The 19312-nt window shown below is 41.4% G+C and overlaps 3 protein-coding genes and 1 long non-coding RNA gene across 8 annotated transcripts in view; 2 read left to right on the top strand and 2 right to left on the bottom strand.

Annotated features, from left to right (window-relative positions):
• Window positions 1-5697, bottom strand: part of LOC143413955 (uncharacterized) — a 28493-nt gene extending 22796 nt beyond the window's left edge. The window contains exons 1-2 of the long non-coding RNA XR_013094515.1: window positions 5348-5697; window positions 4844-4917 (exon numbers count right to left, since the gene is read on the bottom strand). This is a non-coding gene — a long non-coding RNA (uncharacterized LOC143413955). The remainder of the gene's footprint in view (window positions 1-4843; window positions 4918-5347) is intronic.
• Window positions 1248-4263, top strand: neff2 (neuronal intermediate filament family member 2). The gene is made up of 3 exons (XM_004554809.2): window positions 1248-2409; window positions 2878-3002; window positions 3158-4263. Exons 1-3 carry the CDS (start codon window positions 1402-1404, stop codon window positions 3216-3218), a joined length of 1194 nt encoding a protein of 397 aa, XP_004554866.1. The 5' UTR covers window positions 1248-1401; the 3' UTR covers window positions 3219-4263.
• A 95-nt stretch (window positions 5698-5792) lies between the features above and the next one.
• On the top strand, window positions 5793-7534 carry mrps26 (mitochondrial ribosomal protein S26). Its single transcript, XM_004554808.2, has 4 exons — window positions 5793-6194; window positions 6467-6613; window positions 6725-6848; window positions 6934-7534. The coding sequence occupies exons 1-4, from the start codon at window positions 5974-5976 to the stop codon at window positions 7063-7065; spliced, it is 624 nt and encodes a 207-aa protein (XP_004554865.1). The 5' UTR covers window positions 5793-5973; the 3' UTR covers window positions 7066-7534.
• A 2620-nt stretch (window positions 7535-10154) lies between these two features.
• loxl3b (lysyl oxidase-like 3b) overlaps window positions 10155-19312 on the bottom strand; it is a 32131-nt gene continuing 22973 nt past the window's right edge. For 3 of the 5 annotated variants that reach the window (XM_024799523.2, XM_024799526.2, XM_024799527.2), the window contains 8 exons: window positions 17617-17771; window positions 16704-16874; window positions 14170-14329; window positions 13683-13926; window positions 12532-12647; window positions 12258-12394; window positions 11026-11137; window positions 10155-10919 (listed from right to left, as the gene is read on the bottom strand). In XM_024799523.2, coding sequence (XP_024655291.2) covers window positions 10846-10919; window positions 11026-11137; window positions 12258-12394; window positions 12532-12647; window positions 13683-13926; window positions 14170-14329; window positions 16704-16874; window positions 17617-17771 — 1169 coding nt within the window. In that variant the 3' untranslated portion in view covers window positions 10155-10845. The other 2 variants (XM_024799524.2, XM_076877443.1) reach the window with 2 other exon arrangements.

The following is a 19312-nucleotide window of genomic DNA, read 5'->3' as shown; positions in this document are numbered from 1 at the left end:
AAAAGCACCAAAAAAAAAAATAGTTTTCCCGCCTAATAAAAAAAACCTTTAATATAAGCAATAAAGCATGGCACTTCATTCTCAAAATGTTTTGTGAGTATCTTGCCTTTCACAGGATGCTGGATGGATTCTCAAAGTTGTAACAGAGTTGTCTTTTTTTAAATGTTTTGCAGACCTTGCTGACATCTGTAGAAACATTTGCTGTGAAAAACAGAGTAAAGTGTTTTCTTTAATGGCCAATAAACATGAGCAGGAATTGTAACCATTCGCTAGATCAGCCTGATGCCTCTTTTTAAGTAAATACTAAGGCTGATTAGGCATAAACTCTGACTCATCTCTGAGTGTTAAACAGCCGGAGGGTTTCTGTGTGTCAGCACATACAGATACTGTAGCACTTTCTTCTTCAGTGGTGTCTCCCACACACACTGTCAGAGTCAGGACAGCTGAAGAACATCCCTGACTCATCAGTTTGCATTAATTAGATCAAACAGATATGTCTACAGACACTCTGGAAATAAAAGTAGTATAAGGGTAATTGTAGGAGGGTGTATATCTACAAAGATCTTTCACAGCAACAGCACAGATGGCAGTTAAGAAAGACGACAATCTAGAGGAAACGTGAATAAGTAATTGTTTGTTAAATATCTCAAAAAGCAATAACCAACAATGAACCATGTGTTCAGTTCCTATTATTATTATTTTTTTAAATGTAGTACACGTCCACCACAAATCCATCTGATGTCATCTATGTATTCATCTCTGTAGTAATTATTAAATATTGTTCCCTGGAGCATTAAATGCTTTAAATAACTGTCTGTTCCTTATGGTATATGCCCTTATTCTCTCTATTACTAGTACTATTGATTTTCTCTGACTGGGTTGGGGAGAAGTCTTTGTTTCAAGTCATTTTCATATGTTCTATCCCAGGTTTCTTTTATATTTAATCTAAGCAAGTACCCTGCTTGATAATGCAATTGAGCCTGTGCTGAGCGTATAAAGTAAAATACCACCTTTGGGAATTTATAGAGGGATAACAATGATTGATTTCAATGCTATTTTGGAGCACATTAAATAAAAATCTGCCCTACTGCACATTCACTGCCTGCTGTGGCTGAAAGTGAATCTCCAAACCAAGCTGCTCTCGCTTCACTGCAGCAGCCTGCTATTGGCCTGGTGAATGCTGACAGCGCTGATGTTTCTCTGTGTTGGAGGGGGGGAGCAACGTGACTCTATAAAAGCTCAGGATCTGCAGCATCACTGAACTGGTGCAGTGCAAAAGCGCTCACTCATCCACACCGATGGTGTGCAGAACAAGGGGGACATAAAAAAAAAAAACCTTCTGAAACATACATTTCCTTTTCTTAAACAAACAAACAAAAAAATCCACAACAAAACTTCATCATGAGCTACGATTCCTTCTTCTCCACCCGCCGCCCTTGGGACAGCTACAAAGGCTCCCGAACCACCACCAAATCCTCCGTGTCTTCATCTCTCTACCCTTCTTCACGAGCTCCTCCATCTGGTAAGAGGATCCTAAGGACCTCCTCCTCTTCCTTTCCAGATGGATCTCAGAGGATGAACCTGGCTCAAGCCAGCTCTCTAAACACAGAGCTGCTGGGCCTGCGCTCCCAGGAGAGGGCACAGCTTGTGGACCTGAATGATCGATTCGCCACCTACATTGAGAAGGTGAGGCACCTCGAGCTGCAGAACCGAGCCCTACTGGCTGAACTAGATGCGCTGAAGAGGCGGCAGAACGATCCGTCCCGTCTGCAGGCGCTCTATGAAGGTGAGGCACGGAGTTTGAGGGCCATGATTGACTCAGAGAATGGGGAGAAGATGAGGATGGAGGCAGAGAAGGACTACCTGCGCGATGTGTATGAGCAGATGAAGGAGCGCTATGAGGAGGAGGCACAGCGGCGCATGGATGCCGAGGAGGCCCTGCAGAGGGCCAAAGAGGAGGCGAGCAGGGCCGTGGTCTACAACTGTGATGCAGAAGCCACTGTGGCCTCCCTGTGCGATGAGATGGTGTTCCTGAAGAAAGTCTTTGCAGAGGAGCAAGCAGAGCTGCAGGCCCAGCTGCAGGTGGCCAACATCAGCATAGACATGGAGGTGTCCCGGCCTGATCTGTCCACCGCGCTGCGAGACATCAGGGCTCAGTACGAGCGGCTGGCGCACAAGAACATGCAGGCCGCCGAGGAGTGGTACCAGAGCAAGTTTGCAAGCGTGGCAGAGATGGCCAGCAAAAACAACGAGGCCGTGCACGCCATCCGGGAGGAGACCATGGAGTACCGGAGACTGCTCCAGTCCCGCTCCTCGGAGATCGAGGCACTCCGGAATGTCATCGACTCCCTGAATAAGCAACTGGAAGATCTGGAAGAAACACAGGCGAAGGAGGTGGAAAAGTACCAGGTGAGGCAAAGAACCAGGGAAATTAGAGCCTGCATAGGGAGAATGGAGCTCAGCCTTATTCTCCAACATGCATTTTATTTTCAGACTTACAGCCTTCTTCCTTTGGCTATTTTTAGAGTCTTTCTTCTGAAATAGTGCTGCAGAGAACTGAAAAGGTGGTGTTTACATGGTTAACCAGCACAGCTAAAAAGGAAGCTCAGAAAGCAGCAAGAAGAAATGATGTTTCTTTCATCTACAGGATGACATGTAGATATATTCTCTGCAGCAGCTAACCCTCCCTGTGCTCTACTGCACAGCAGGAAATAATGACAGGCTCACAGTGCAGGTGAACGTCTGCAAAGTTAAAGTCGAAACAAACTGGGAGAGCACACCAAAGCAGCTACTCTCGCTTACCATTGCCCTGCTTGAAGCAGACTGTTGCTAACTGTGACACTTAAACTGAGCTGAAGTGGTTTTTTACTTTTACAGATGAGGATAAGTGAGCTGGAGCGCAATATTGCTGAAGCTAAGCAGGAGATGGCGCGCTACCTGAGAGAGTACCAAGACCTTCTCAATGTGAAGATGGCCCTTGACATTGAAATAGCAGCATACAGGTGACACACACCCTTCTTCCTGCTCATCTACACCGACAGTGTTTGTTTTCAGTAAAGTTTCATGATCTTTTTTCTTACTTTATCTTAATTTGTCTTACTTCAGCTATATATAAAGACATAAACAGCAAACAATCTGTTTTCCTTTACTTTCACAGGAAACTCCTGGAGGGGGAGGAGATTCGTCTGGCGTACCCTTCCCTTCCTGCTCTAAATTAAAACCCTAAATGCCACCGACCCTGGCATAAATCGAGTATATCTTCTTACCCGTTCATCTTTAAGCTGAACATCCTGAGAATTCCTCCCTAACATGACCTCTCTCCCTCTTTCATGCTCTTCCCTTCGCTTTCCCTGCAAAATTTATTTCATCTTTACCCAAAAAATCCCAAACTACAAATCAAAGCTCACCTTTCTCAAGACCGCTGTGCCCTTGTGCTAAACAAGAGGTCCACCAGAAGTCCCCCTTCTTCTACACACATTCTGACACTACACATCAAGTAGAAGGCAAACTGCGAAGGGCAGAGTGGCTGCACTGCATTAGTTACACGTCTGCGTTGGACAGCAGCGTTGTTTTGGTGGAGTTCCTCTCAGTCAGACACGTATGACATTCAAGACAACAGTAGAGTAAACCATCTGACCTTTCCGAACCCTCGTTGTGCAAACACCTGACCAATTGTTTGTTAACGAGGATGTAAAAAACCCAACCTATAACTCTCAGTGCTTGGATTTTATATGTGTTTGAGCTGATTTTCATCAAGGAACTCTTCCAATCAATGAATGTCCTGCATCCCTGGTTTTGTAGTAGTAGTAGTTGTATTAGTAGTCAGTGAACCAGTAACCTTAAAATTTTCTTTTCATTATGTTATCGAGTCATTTGTGTCCTTTTTAGTTTGTCTTCCTCTGCATTGACGTCTACACAAAAGCTGTAAGCAACAAATCAGAGTGAATTTGGGCCTTCCTACTTTTCAGCAAAAACCAATCTGGACATTTAAATGCTGCAGAAGACTAATTGTTACTGGTTCCACCTTATGATCACGTACTGTGTCTTTGAGTCTAACTACACTAGATTTGTTTTGTCCTGTAAGTTCATTCCCAGCTAACCAGTGAAGCCGAAAGATAACTGCAGGAGCTCCTTGTTGTTTGTCTGCTGATCGTAGATCTATGTGGTGCTTTACATCTGTGAAAGTAATACAAAGTCTGCACCTGTAACTGGTGTACCTGTAACAGCCGGCAACAAGCTGAATAAACATATAACTCACCTGCAGCATGTGTCATATTTTTTAGTTTCATTTCACACCTTTAAAGATGTTTAGGAGACAAAAAGCTAAAGCACACACCCTGACATCAATGCAGCCTAATTTTAGCTCCAGATGCAAGTTAATAAACTTACCTGTTAGGCATTAGCAGTTGAATGACACCTTCTAATGTCCAAAATACATATTAAAGGTAAAAAAAACTTTTAATCACCAATTTACAAAGCTCAACATCATTCCTTAGTAACACAAATGTGTCCAAAATAATGTCTCATTCAATCATATTTGGGGTTTTGTCAAATATTAAAGACATTCTGGGAAATTAGAAAATAAAATGTGCAGGAATGATAAAATAATTGCAACTACCATTTGATACCTGAGACCAGGTTTGTTTTTTTTATTTGTGTTTAAGGCTGCTGTAAATATCCTACTTGAAAATCCCATATAACAGTAACAATGGTGCCATTTTGCTGTTTAAGATTGCATTCCCACACAGTTTCTTTTTACTTACAGCGCTCAATGTCACCGACCGACACACAGCGGCACTGCACCATTTCCCATCATTCCATGCTGCTGGTAAGGCGTCTCTACCTGTAATGTGTTGATATATTGCCTCAGCAGGATCATCAGTCACCGGTCTGACATCAGGCGTCAAGCTGCTCAACCTTGAAAGAAAGAAGAAGAATCACGAAGACAACAAATGTATACATACAGCTATATTTCCTCTTAAGTGGGCTGAACTAATGAAGCTATTGCCTAAAAAGCTTTCAAAATACACATCAAAATTTGTTTCTTTCAATGTAAAGAAGCTTAACTACACATTTAATCTCTCAGATCTTTTTAAAGGTGTAATTTCAATAATACTTCCTGCAGTAAATTAAAGGAACATGTCAGCTGGGTTCACACTTTAAAGGAAATAAAGAAATGTAGGACAATTATTTGTGAATTCACAGAAACAATTCCATTACTTTTTAACAACTAGGAATTTTTATTGTAAATAGTGAACAGGAAGGAACGTTTCTGTTATTAAAATGAATACCACGAACAGAAAAACTAATTTTCCTGTAATTAACCTTCATCCAGAAGTCTACTTACTCTGGTGTATGACAGGTCATAAGTTATCTCTTCTTCAGTAAAAACACTAAAACCAAAAATTTAAAATACAGTTTAAGGTTCACCATAAATGGCCTCCTCCTCTGAAAGTTCCACATTTTCCACAAAGCTATCCACGGGCCGGACTGGACCCTTTTTGTCCATTTGACACCCCCTCTGACTTATAATTATTCACAATTCTTAATTGAAATACTCCACAAACGTGAAATTATTATCCCACTGAAAATGTCAATCCGAGAGATATCAATAAAATAATATAAAATATTTTTCGTAGAAATGGCTTTACTCTTGTGTCTCACGTTTAATATATTTAGAAAACAGCGTGTATTACGCTGTTTAACCTAGTTTGTTATCTTGATAACTATTGATAGCTTATTCTGTACCTAACTAACCTTTGCTAACCTCCAGGAGGCAGTCAAGCATGCGCAGCTCGTTCGTTGCTAATCACTTCCGCTGGTCAGAGGGCAGCAAAATGGCTGCCGTGTTAGGTCGATAACATTTGTGCCCTAATGTTAACCTAGACCGCAGATTTCAAACTCAAATGCTCTCATTAAGCGTTACATTTAGCATCTAGGAATCGGCACCTGTTCCCATATTTAGACGCTGACATGTTCCAGGTAATCGGCGGGAGGAGCGTGCAGGTGGCGCGGCTCTTAGCGCCCAGGAGTGCCGTGCTCGTGGAAGCTGTCCGGGGCCGAAAGTCTCGCACCGACCCGGTAGCCAAGTCCAAAGAAGGGCGAATCAAAGTGCCTCCCCCCGTCGATCCGGTGGAGATGGTAGTTCTCAAAGAGAGATACACGGAATACAAGCTGATCATGAGGGCGCTCCGGTACGTTTAAATGACAGTATGTCAAAATCAGTTTCCCGTGACAAATAGTCACTCCAACTTAGTGAGCTCCCCGTCAGTCTTAAAGATATTCTGTGTTGCTTTAAAAAAGCTGAACTCGAACACGACTTCGTAAACAATTTCTCGAACCTCTTACACACAAATCTGTGACTAAGAGTGTCTCAGAAACATGAAACGATACATGCTTGGTGTACTTTAAGATTTGGAGTAAAGACAGTGTGATTGGAGTATTTAGTTTTCTTTATGTGTGTCAGTTTGGAGTTTAAGGAGGAGGTGCTACGAAAGAAGTACGAGGAGGAGACGGGCTCCCAGGCGGAGGAGAGGGCGAGGCAGGAGGCGGAGGAGCACCGAGCCCTGATGGGCTGGAACAACGAGGAGAACCTGCGCATGCTGAAAGCCAGGTGAGCAGAAAAGATGATGACATGAATACACTCTGTGTCTTTCTTCCACTTGCAGAATGAAAACTGTCTCATTCTAAAAGTGATGTTTTTTTGGGGGGGAAATCATTTCAGAATTCTGAGGGTCCAGAAAGAAGCAGAGGAAGCTGAGCGCAAGAAGATTGAAGCTGCCATTCAGCGGGAACAGGAACAGCAAGAATTCATCAAAGAAAAAGAGAGGGAGATTTTGCAGCTGCAGGTAGGGGTTGTTTCTGCATCCAAACTATGCAAGTAGAGCAAAGGGAACATAGTGATAAACTGACAAAACTTTCATTTTCTTTCAGGAGGAAGTAAAGAACTTCATCACCACGGAGAACTTGGATCAACGAATCGAGGAGGCACTGGACAATCCAAAGAATTACAACTTTGCCGTTAACAAAGAAGGGAAAGTCATCAAACAGACAGTCCTGCAGTGAAACGACTGGATGCACAGACATGACTCTGTTGTGGTCTGGACTAATCCGGCAGTTCAGTGATCCAACTCCCTCTGGAGGAGCATTTCAACACCTTTAAGCTGGAAAAAAAATCTTCTTTTAAAAAACATTTCCGGCGTGGCATCATCTGCACACAGCTGGACCTAGTAGTTTCACCTCAAGGTCACACAGCCTTTATTTTCCCCATGTGTCTGCTTCATATGGTCCCTTATTTAAGTCATGCGTCACCACAACATGTAATCATTGCTGGCATTTGTCATGAGTTTTAGGGTAAATTAATGTAAACAGCATTGAAACGGCTGCTGAAGAACGGGACTTCATTTTTCTGCTTCATTTTGGAGGCTAAGGACCATTACACACCTACATGGTCAGGATCTGTTTATATTGACTTCATGATGATAACTGGTCTTTATGTTGAACCATGGTATTAAAATGCATTTTCTTACCTTGATTGCACATGAAATTTAATCTGATTTCAATATGCACAAAACTTAGGCGGGTCTCTCCCTAAAGGTTCAAAACCCCGATCTGTGCAAGTACAATCTGAGGTTCAATGTTAGCTCTACATTTCCTGTGTCAGGGATTATAGTCCAGTGAAATAATTAGCACGACTCAACAATGGTGCATTCTGCATGCTGAGGAGGATATTGAGTCGTATTATATACATGCATGCATCCTCTGGTAACACTGAGCAAGAGGTCTCATCCCATGTACCGCCATTCTGAGATAATGTTACCTGAGAGAACTTAGATTAAATCGGCTCAAAAGTAAAGCTCAGTCGCACAAGTAAAAATAGGACAGCAGCTTCCATGTAGCTACACAAACTATAAATGAATACATTAGTGGCTTGCGGTGACTAAATGTTTGTTCACGATCCGACTGAGCCTCTGTCAGTGACAGCAACTCCAGGGGTTTCGACTCAACTGGCTACCAGCTGATTGTATTCTGGTTATGTTCCTATACAAGAGGAAGGTTGCTGAGTGGAAAAGTAATCGTTACATGTGAATTTCTGTCTATGCAGACATCAAAAATATTGGATTTTCGATAATTTTTCACAGTTATTTGCTTTACTATCACAAACAGATTGCATGTAATTGCCAAATTGTTTGCCAATAGAAGCTTGATTCCATCTTACAACAACATTCATGGCAGTTTTGGTGACAATCTTATTTGCCATCCAAAATAAACCCCCCAAAACTGAAGTGAGATAACGTTATGTCACTGGATAAAACAGATTCTGACTAAATTTAACCGAGGACATAATTTAAAGTTGAAATTAAGGTGATAAATCATAATATATTTATTGCAATACTCAGCATATTGCAAAATGTTGAAATTTGCAATAATATAATGTGAGGTATCTGGCGAGTCCCACTTCTAAATGTTAAATCTGAACAAATTTTCAGATGGGGAGGTGTGTAAAAGTATCCCCAGTGACGCTCAGGCTTCAGGCTGCTTTTTAAAGGCTCCCTTTCAGCTTTTCAGCTTCCTTTTTCCTGCTTTTGGCTCCTTGTGATGTCAGTGAGAGTCCATATCCTCTCTTCTCAAACACAGCAGCCTCACCTACCTGCTGTTTACCCTTAAAGAGAGAGATGAGCTAGTATGGCTTGTTTCAGATAGATGACAGACCGAGGGGCTGCTCCAATAAGGATTAGTTTGAACTGTGAATGATGTAGAGCTACCCTAGTAAACCTTAGAGGCGGGAAAGAGATTGAGGCATCCACTTGGAGTGGATGCACTTTTAGCTGCAGCCCTCTGGGTGGCGCCCATCTCTCTGCATGGGCCTGTCTGATTACTCAGTAGAACATTAGCCAGCTTATGTGTGTGACACCGCTCTGCTGAAGCGGCGTAATCCTCTTCTGTTAGGCCAGGTGTGCAGGCTGATGAGAGGATGATGACAGGCAAAAACCTCAAGAGAAACCCAAGCAGCCAGCAGCAGCTGAAGCAAGAAAAGGCCACCAATAACATTACATATAAACACAGAGTGTTCCTTTATTGTTTAGTAAACCTGGAGGATTTTCCTTGTTATTTCTTTTCATTTTTGGTCCTCATGCTGCATTGACAGAGTGCACAAAATGATTAGGAAATTCTGCATTTATCCTGTTATTCCCAAATAGCTTCATTTTTAAACCACGTTTCCATGATATCATACATATTAACCTGCTCTAATATGTAAGCAGAAACTTTCTATGGTTCCACCTTCTTCAGTGGATCCCGTACATTTTTGTTTCATATATTATGTATCACTGTACATTAAACATTTCTGTTATTAAGCAATTTCAAAGTGTTAGGAAGCTGCGATGGCCTTTTTTTTGTGTGTTTTCTTACACTATAGACACAATTAAGTGATTAATAATCACATTCAGATCTTACAAACAGGTGCATACCAGCTCTGCTGCTGAGCTGCTGCAATGTTGCGCACACGGTTGATGTGATTAGTAAGGGAGGTTAACGGGATTGTTCCACCGCGGGCAGTGAAGACTGAGATTAACAGTGGATTGTTTTGAACTCTGGGCTTAGAAGCACACAGCTGACAACTGGTTTGAGAGCTCTGTCTTAGTCAGCCCACCTGATTTTCTTTTAATTTAACTGAGCAATCAGCCCTGCAGACCTCTTTGTCTATCTGCCAGATGGGTTGGAGGATTCCTGCCTGTCTTTATAAAATAGGCTTAGGTTAACAGATCATCTTTTGAAAAACTCATATATCTATCATACTTTAAATCAAAATGATCTTTGATTTAATCTGACTCTTTACTGCTGCAGTAGGTCATTGTTGGATTTGTGCAGTCAGCTGCTGGCTCAGTGCGAGGAACCAAAACAAAAGTGCTATTGTTCTGTTGGAGCATACCGTTGGAGCAGTGGTCCACATGACCACAAAATAATTGCGGGAAAAGTAAAATACCAGCATGATACAATACCAGAGACCATTTTTTTTGTAACACCAAAGTATGCTGCTTTTTTTCCACCGGTGTGGCTGGTATATCTGTAGCAGACTGTGTTTACAGGCACTGAAAACAGCTGCTTTACAGCTTCAGTATTGTTGCAGTGAATCATTCCCGGTCAAACGAGTCTCAGGAGGTTTTTCTCTGTTTTATTTGGTGCAGCAGATGTGATTACATCAGAGTAAATACAACAAATCTAACTGTAACTGTAGCTTTCTTTGGCCTTTGCCCATTAATCTCTCAAAGATTATTAAAGTACGTGTGTGCACTAAAGCTAACGATGGCTTCAAACTGGTCCAAATACTGCTGTTGACCCAGAATGATTCTTTAGTGCCTCCATGTTGGCAATAAATACATTCACAAAATACTGTAAACACAAAGGCAGATGTTATTACTTAAACAAGCGGTTTAAAAGCATCTCTGTATATATATATATATCTGCAAAACATTGAAGCTTTTCTCTTTATGGTGATTTAAAAAAATGTAAAAAACCCAGTCATAACTCATAAACAGAACAGAATATAAAAGGTCGATCATACACAGGAGACTGTCTCACTGACTTTATAAAATTTTAATTTGCAGTAAAAATATAGCACGCACTCACCTCAGACTACACGAAAAATTACCACTTGAATATTCAAGTAAAATAATTCACACGTAGAGCACACGCTCGCTGCTTCAGTGACTACAAATCTAGAGATATGTGGCGGGGATCCGTTTTAGCACCTGAAGACAAAAGGTTTGTGTCTTTCTTTCTGAGTTAGTGAGGTGTATCTTTATTCCCGCTTTGGTTTCTAAGTTGCTGGGAAGTTACTGGCGATTAAGAAATCTTGTTATTCAGCTGTCCGGGATATTTCTCAAATCTCCTCTCTGCCTCCTCGCTCAATGCATCCCCTGCAGGGAGATCAAATAATCAGTAAAGGTGGTCAGAGATGCCAATAAGAGTACATTTTATTATCATTATCATTATCTGGTAGTCTCACTGCTTTCCACTGCTTACCAATGTGGCAGTTGTGGAACCAGATCCGATGTCCGTCGTACTTGCAGTTGCACTTCATGGCGTTGTTGGTGAAGTCGCTCTCAGCCACTTCATAGTTTGGATTGATTACAACCTGAACAGAGGAGAAGTATTAGATAAACTATTCTTACTCTGTTGGTTTTATGGTCAGACAAGCTGTGTGACCCAAAACTAAGTATACTAAGCACACGAAAATGCAGAATATATGCAGAATTGAGTATAAGAGAAGTTAAAGAGAAGAGTTCCCCATAGAAAAAGAGCGATGAAGCTGTACTTTATTCCCTGGACCTGAAAACAGGACTTTCAAAGAAATAAAAAAAGAAAACTATGGAGATCAACTTTCTTAATCTGCCCTGTAGGTGTTATTATGTGTGGAGCTCTTTAAAAAATTAAGTACTTTTTTATTTCCTGCAGAGAAACACTGAGATTCAGTCCTGCGAAAAACAAAGGTAAGAAGCTAAGTATACCCCATGATTCAGTAGCTTGTAGAAACCATTTAGCAACAATAACATGAAGCAATAATCTGTGACTTTATCAGCCTCTCACGTCGTCGTGGAGGAATTTTGGCCCAATCTTCTCTGCAGCATTGTTTCGGTTTATTGAATCGCATGCACAGCACTCTTAAGGTGACACCACAGCATCTCAGTCAGGTTGAAGTGTTGACTTCTTTTCTTTGTCAACCATTCTGCTGTAGATTTGCTGCTGTGCTTGCGATCATTGTTCCATGACTCAGTTTTGGCCAAGTGTTAAGTTGTTGAACAGATGGCCTCACATTTGGCTCAAGATAGGCAAAGAGTCAAAACATCTCCATTTATAGAGATTGTCACACTTTGTTCAATCAACTCTTTGTACTACAATTAAATTCTGAAGACGACATAGCCGTGTTGCCATGGCAATGTTTTGTTGTTGATTATGGCAATTTGTTTCTAACAGGTATAAGTGCAGTGGTAATAGATCTGCTGGCTTACTGAAGCTCCAGTATTAGCACGATAAACTGAAAGACGGCAGCTGAAGTACAATCAATCAAAGCATCATCTATCCTTGTTTGCCTTTACTAGCACTGAAATATATATATGAATCTGCCAAAGAGCTCTGAAACTGGCCTCATGTGGGTAAAACCAATCTGAACGTCACCATTTTTGCGGTTCTGTGCTTTGAATTTCCATTATAACTCTCTCAAATAGGTTTCTACACACTGAGTCCCACAGTCTCACCTGCATAATGTAATTTCCAGGTTTGATGTCTGTGATGTCAATCCACTGGCAGTCAATGTCATGACGGTACAAATCCCAGCAGCCCACGGTGATGCCCTGATCGCCAAAATTGGCGCACTCGTATCGTTTAGAAATGCCTTAATGTCCCAGAAGAAGAGACAGATTCAGTGAGATATGTTTGAAAGACTAGCAGCAATGCAAAAAGGTCGTTAGGGAATTTTCTGGTCATGTTTATTTGATAATAAATTCATTAAAAGGAAATCATCATTCTGACCTTCTTGACAGTCTGTGTCCTCCAGACAGAAACTGGCTTTGTGTCCCTCTGCCACTTTGGTACCGTTGGCATTCAGCAAATCATAGTGGGTAAATATATCCATACTGTGGTAGTGGCTGTATTTAATATAAAAAGAAGTAAATGTTATCTTTTATATCCTGTATTTCTCTTTTGATGACTGACCACACACTGATGTCCGTTATGGTATTTGCTTATATCTGGAATCTACATGGTGATAACAGGATGACTTTACAGGAATTTCTGACATGTTGTATATTTGGCAAAATGATAAAAACCAAAGATAACACAGGAAGTGCATTAGGTTGATGCTCATTCTAACAATGCAATACTAGGAGATGTTTTTAATAGATATACTAACGCCTCAAATATATGACCTGTGAACACTTATCCCCAAAGTCTAAACACTCAGTCAGTTCATACCAGTCATGTTACTGGATAAACACAATTGGTCCTCTGCTGTTATCTGAATAGCAGACATAAGCACCCTTCCTACCTTCTTTCCGCCAGTCTGAGCACATTTTTTGTTTCTCACAGACTAAACAAAAACACATAGACTGGAGTTATACTAGACTCTAGTCCTTTTTAAATGAAATAATAATAAACATAGTTATCTCCTATGTTCATTTGGTCAGTTTATTCATACCTACTTTTCTGCTTCAATGGTGAATTTTGTTTTAACACGATTTTGGGAACAGGAAGATACTCCCAAAACTGATTTACCAGTATGTGCGGATCACCTAACGTGTTATAAATATTTTTCTTTTCCTTTTTCAAATAAATCCAGATCAACTTAAGCAATTTGACTTTAATCCCAGACCTTAAAACAAGTAGGGAAAACCCCAACAACACATGATCTCATATGAGTGAGAAATTGGCGACTGTGAGGAGGAAGAACTCCCTTTTAACAGGATGAGACCTTAACAACGTGAACCTAAACAAAAGTTTCTTCCTTTGTCTTTCCACTGAGACTTTGAGAGTCAGAGACCTTCTGAAATTTTTGCTATAATAAAAAAAATTAAACTTCCACAAACTTATTTTGATTGAAATGCAAATCACTATTCGGGGTTTGACCTTTAATTCTTTAATCACATATTGAGATTATTGTTTTCATAATAGACCTGGTTTCTTACCCGTGACAGGCGTGCCACACCCACGAGTGCCGTCCAGCTTTTGGCTTGAAGTCAGCGCGGCCGATGTTGTGGATCTGAGAGGAGAAGCGGAGCAAGCGGCGGTGTCCGTATGGCCAGTTGGCCTTCGCAGCTGATTTAGACAGGCAGTCCTCCTCTGCAGCGCAGTAGAGCATGTGCAGAGGGCGATCCTCGATATAAACTGTCTGCTCAACCAGAGAGGCATTCAGGACGAGGTCAGAGGCCGCTGGATAGAGAAGGAGGGTTAGGATTGAGATATGGTCCTCATTCTTTTTGTGGTAATACACGTGGTCTTTAAAGCACATCAAAGTCTTTCTCTTAATTTTAAAGTGTTATTCTTTCTTTTCTCTGCAGTTTGATGATTGCATTAAGGCTACTGAGTTTCATGAGGTCAGCAGAAGTTTAATCTTGCTGCAGATTTACATAAATATGAACAATCAAAGCTTTTGTTTGTCTCCGTGTCACTCACTCTCTGAGCAGATTACTCCCGCTGCAAACTTTGCTGCCGCTCTCTGGCAGCTGACAGTTTTGTGGTACTGGCACTGACTCAGAGCCATCTCATTTCCCATGCACTTCACACCGCTCATCACCATGTCTGTCACATTACTGCTGTCCCAATACCAGGTTTCCTTAAAGAGATATAACAAAACAGGCACACGTGCAAAGACAAAAAAAACAAAAAACACGGTGCGTCGATCAGGAGAAAATCATTCGCAGACTGCTGCAGAGTTCAGTGCGCTATTACGTTCTGAAAAACAGATGTTCATGACTCATTTTTGGCCCCTGAATGAGGACACAGTGTAATGCTGACTTTATGACCACTTTGTTCAGATGCTAAGAGACTCAATAGTCTTTCTGCAAGGCTTCTCAACCTCACGCAACAATAGCCTAATCGAACCTTTAAATATAACGTGCAACAGTCACTCTCTAGTGATCAAAGTAGAAATCTGCCTCATTAACTGTAGTGGAAAATTCAATAGCACATCCTTGTAATTGTGCACATCGTTGTCCATTCTACCCATTTTTTATACTTTAGCCAGTGAAGTTGCACATCTGCACATTTTGCTTGGTTTTCTGCTTGGCTTCAAAATATCAGCAGTGAACTGGGATTCAAATTCTATTGCACCAATAACTATGATCTACCTAGAATAACATTTTTAAGCAATATTGTTTACAAAAATTGGATTCTGCAAAGTTCAATTTTGAACTTCTACATATTTCTTACAGATAGTTTTTTGTAGGTTTGAATTGTTCACTTTATATCAGTCACTGTGACAAATATGAGGGTCTGAAGAGCTTCACTAGCTTTTAGAATTTTCTAAATGCTGTCAGTTAAATTCAGCAATTTGGGGGGGTTTTTTGGTCAGTTTTCCTGTGAGCTTTCCTCAGTTTTTACAGAAAGAAAGACAAAAGTTTATAGTAAGAAATGTAAAACACAACATACTTGTAATTCAAATCTATGTTTCTTCAACTTCATAGTGCTTCTACTGCAATCCTGAATATCACATCAGCAATATCACAGTCTGTGCTATCATTACTTGTGTGCATGTTTTGTTCATGTGTGATTTAAGTCTTCATTCCTACTTACAGTGATGGCATGCATGGAGTAGCCGAGCCCTAGCTGCCTGCAAACCACCATGGCTTCCTTTGTGGTCCAGCCTGTGCTGCACACTGTGCCCCACTTGGACCCAACCTGAACCTCCACCCGGCCCTCATAACTGCTCCGGCCGCCCACTATCCGGATCTGCAGAGTTTTCCTGCTGGGAGTCAGTGAGGGGACACACTTCCTGTCCTGTCTCTGAACTGTCTAAGCTAAACCTGTCAATGTTCATATCCAGTCCTCCCACAGTAGAAAGTGTGTTGTCGAAGCAGCAGTTTGGTTAGTCTTTTCTAGGCGATGAAAACATCGACATGGTTTCCACATGAGGTCACCACATCACTTTGGTGGCGAGCGGTTTTGGGTCAGATTAGAAGCTTCACTTGCACGAAAGTGTTTGTTTTGTTTTTTTCCCCAGACAGAGAAAGAAACATCTACCCATATGTAAATTATAATATGCTGTCACATGTTCATGAATGCATGCTCAAATATATTCTTAAAACATATACTGCAACAATTTAAGTCTACGTTAGTCATTACTACAAATGTTATATATTTGAGCATTTATGCACCAAAAGAAAAAAAAGCTGCACACTCAGTGGCCGTTTCATTTATTGCACTCTGTGGTGCGTGTGCCTGTGATGAGCTGAGTGCTTCATGATTACGTGCCGGTAAACATGCCCCTGCAGCTACTGCCAGAGAAGCTGGATTCAGCATCTCAGAAACAGAAAAACAGCTGCAACTTTTTTGAGGATGTCGGCATCTGGAGTTTACTACACTACTGTCTTTAAGGCGACAGAGTATTGGTGCCCGGAAGAAAATGGAAAGTCTCCTGTCCTCTTAGGCAACATGACCTACACAGCTAAAACTTCGAGTTTCATCAGAACGTAAGAAGGCAATGGAAAACAACCACATGAGAAGAAACAGGATTTTTTCTATGTATCCATCCTGACTGATTCAAGCAGTTAAGGATGATTTTGGTGATACAATTACAAAAATAATGGACTAGTACTTAAATGACAGCAACCATAGATCAGTAGTCCATTAGAAGACTGATTGTATGATTTCAAATCTAAATCTGCTACCACAGAATCCACCATTGCAGACCACATTTTAAATGCACCAGGCTCATGTGAGGCAAAATCTATGGCGTGAACACTCCCCAGTCTTAGATTCTGTCTATTTGAGTACACTGTTGCCTTGAATACAGTCAACTGCAGATACAGTCGTCTAAACAAGGAGTTTCTTCACTTTTAACAACACTGAAGCCTTAAAAACAAACTAAAATGAAAGGCCATTGGGTGTACATGACAGTATATTATATTTCCATATGATTTATATGTACCAAAAAAGACAACAGTTTACTCTGTTGCAGAATGTTGTCCTTGGCGGTGTTAATAACCTACTTGCAGGCCCTGGTTAGCGTAGCCCAAGCCCAGTTGCCTACAGGCCACCATGGCCTCCTTGGTGCTCCAGTTTTCACCACAGATCAGACCCCAGCTCTGTGTCCCATTAGGGTCCGAGGTCAGCACCTCGACACGGCCCTCATAGCGGGTTCGTCCTCCTGTGATTCGGATCTGTGCGGGACCAAGGGGTTAGGAACCACAAAGCAAAGTGTAGATGCACAAAGAGACGGGTTTTCTCTTGTGAACAACCTCTAATTATGTCTAAAATATTACAGGCTACTTCATGAAAAATCAATACATGTTTTACTACAGATGATAATTAATGAGATTACATTTTCTGAAGGTTTATTTTGATGATCGTATCTAATTTCAGGAGGTTTTAGCCCGCCGTCTGTGTGTATCTACACAAGGAGAAGCGTAACCAGAAATACTCGGGTTTCAGAAGAGGTCACTGCTGTCAGAAAAAGCTTTAGATTTTTTTAAAACATTTTGATTTGCTTTTTCAGCAACTCAACAAGGAAACTCATTCAAAGCAGACAAATGTGAAACTCAAACTGAGGATTTGGCCAGTGAGCTTTTTTGTGACAACAGTACCGAAGGATTATTGGTTGAGAACAGATGTGAGATTGTTCTTACTGTTAGCTCTAAATCTCACATTTTTGTGCACAAAGACGACTAAAGCAGCTTCTACTGAAGGCCAGAAAAGATATTAAAATAAACAGTGTGAAATAAGACAATATTTAACTTCTTTCCTATCCCCCCTGTAGAAGATAGAAACAATCTAAACATTCGAATCATTCAGCCTGTTTAGAAAAGTAAGTCTATTTGCTATGAATTCCATATAAAACAACAAGAATTTCTCAAATTAACAACTTTTAAATGAAACATTTTAGTGAGAAAGTTCAGGTCTGACCGAGGTCTCGAGGCCCATGTAAGGCACGTTGCAGCGAACAGCAGCGTCCTCTGAGTGCTGGCAGTTCTCTGATGTGATGTTTTTAACGGGGCAGTCCCAGATGGACCTCTCCTGCCCGAGGCACTTCACCTCATTCATGTAGATCGGACCCATTCCTGGACAAGCAGACAGACAGATGCACTGACAACTTTGAAGTTACTTTTGATAGTCTTTCAAGGCAAAATGATGAGACACATTCTACAGTATTTAAGAGCTTGGAAACACAACACATTTAGAGCTTCTGACATAACAGATTTCAGTTATGGATGTTGTAGTTAATTATGGGGAAACCTTATCTGAAAACATTTTTTGACAAAAACTGAGGGTTTCACAAAAGTTTTAAATGGTACAAGATCTTTAAGCTGTATGTGGCGGCAACTGCAGTAATCACTGAGCCCCAAGGCAATTAATTAGGAGTTTAAACCGATTTAGTACAATCCAGGTCACGACTGCTTTTTGGACCTTTCAAAAGGCTCAATCTGGTTTTGAGAAGCTCAGCCAATAAAGATGAAGAAGCACCCCAAACTAGCAGTACTGAAATTGTAGTCTTTGGATTTTATGGTGGTTATTATAATATACTTGATATGCTACAATATGCAGAATTAAAAGGTCTCTTTTTGCATGGCTTCCAAACTGTATGCAGTACTGAAACGAATACCGAGCTCACTTTTTAACATCGGTCAGCACCACCCTGCTTCATATTTACTCTCTAAACTCTCACTCTGTCTCTGCAAGTCATGGCACCATGAGGTGATTGTGATGCGTAATTTCTGTGAAAGGAATTCCTTCGGCCGCACTCGTTTCCGACTTCAGTGACGTTCAGGAATGTTTCTTGGACTCGCTGAGCCAGGTGGTGGTCGGACAGGAGTCTGAACACACAGCAGAGGTCTGTTCCAGGAAGCATGACTGACAATGTCCGAGTGTAACCCCGCTCTGGATCCACAGCAGCTGATCGGAATGAATTTAATGAAAGAAGTGGCATAAAATATATTTGGAAGGTGCTTATCCCACAGCAGTTTTGCCATTTGAAGCCTCTATATAGACCCCAAGTAGGCCAGCCTGTGTTTGACCCATCACAATTTTGCCTTTTTGCTAAGAGGGAATTTTGCGAGGACCCCACAGTGGCCAGGCCACTGCTGAGGGTTGTGTGGGTCTGCCTATAAAGGCCTCAAACTTGAGTGACATTCCATTCTTAATCCATAGGGTTAAATATGATGTTGGCCGACCCTTTGCAGCTATAACAGCTTTGACTCTTTGGGGGAGGCTTTCCACAAGGTTCAGGAGTATGTTTATGGGAATTTCTGAACATTTTTTCAGAAGTGCATTTGTGAGGCCAGACACTGATCTTGGATGAGAAGGGCTTGCTGCTGTAGTTTATCCCAAAGGTGTTCTGTTGGGTTGAGAACAGGACTGTGCAAGCCAGTCAGGTTCTTCCATAAATTCTCCCATCCATGTCTTTATGGACCTTGCTTTGTGCACTGGTGTGCAGTTATGTTGGAACAGGAAAGGGCAATCCCCAAACTGTTCCCACAAAGTTGGCAGCATGAAAGTGTCCAAAATGTCTTGGTATGGTGAAGCATTAAGAGTTCCTTTCACTGGAGCTAAGGGACTGAGCCCAACTCCTGAAAAACAACCCCACACCATAACCCCCCTCCAC

The sequence above is a fragment of the Maylandia zebra genome, linkage group LG19 (genome assembly GCF_041146795.1).
Source record: "Maylandia zebra isolate NMK-2024a linkage group LG19, Mzebra_GT3a, whole genome shotgun sequence".
Lineage (NCBI taxonomy): Eukaryota > Metazoa > Chordata > Actinopteri > Cichliformes > Cichlidae > Maylandia > Maylandia zebra.
This window is presented reverse-complemented; position numbering and strand designations above follow the sequence as displayed.

Bases quoted from the DNA above. Each gene is read 5' to 3' on its own strand.
- mrps26 (XM_004554808.2), top strand. From the start codon at position 5,974: ATGTTCCAGGTAATCGGCGGGAGGAGCGTGCAGGTGGCGCGGCTCTTA. The intron at 6,614-6,724 runs GTGAGCAGAAAA...AAATCATTTCAG, and splicing joins CTGCGCATGCTGAAAGCCAG to AATTCTGAGGGTCCAGAAAG. The intron at 6,849-6,933 runs GTAGGGGTTGTT...ATTTTCTTTCAG, and splicing joins GGGAGATTTTGCAGCTGCAG to GAGGAAGTAAAGAACTTCAT.
- neff2 (XM_004554809.2), top strand. From the start codon at position 1,402: ATGAGCTACGATTCCTTCTTCTCCACCCGCCGCCCTTGGGACAGCTAC. The intron at 2,410-2,877 runs GTGAGGCAAAGA...TTACTTTTACAG, and splicing joins AGGAGGTGGAAAAGTACCAG to ATGAGGATAAGTGAGCTGGA. The intron at 3,003-3,157 runs GTGACACACACC...TTACTTTCACAG, and splicing joins ATTGAAATAGCAGCATACAG to GAAACTCCTGGAGGGGGAGG.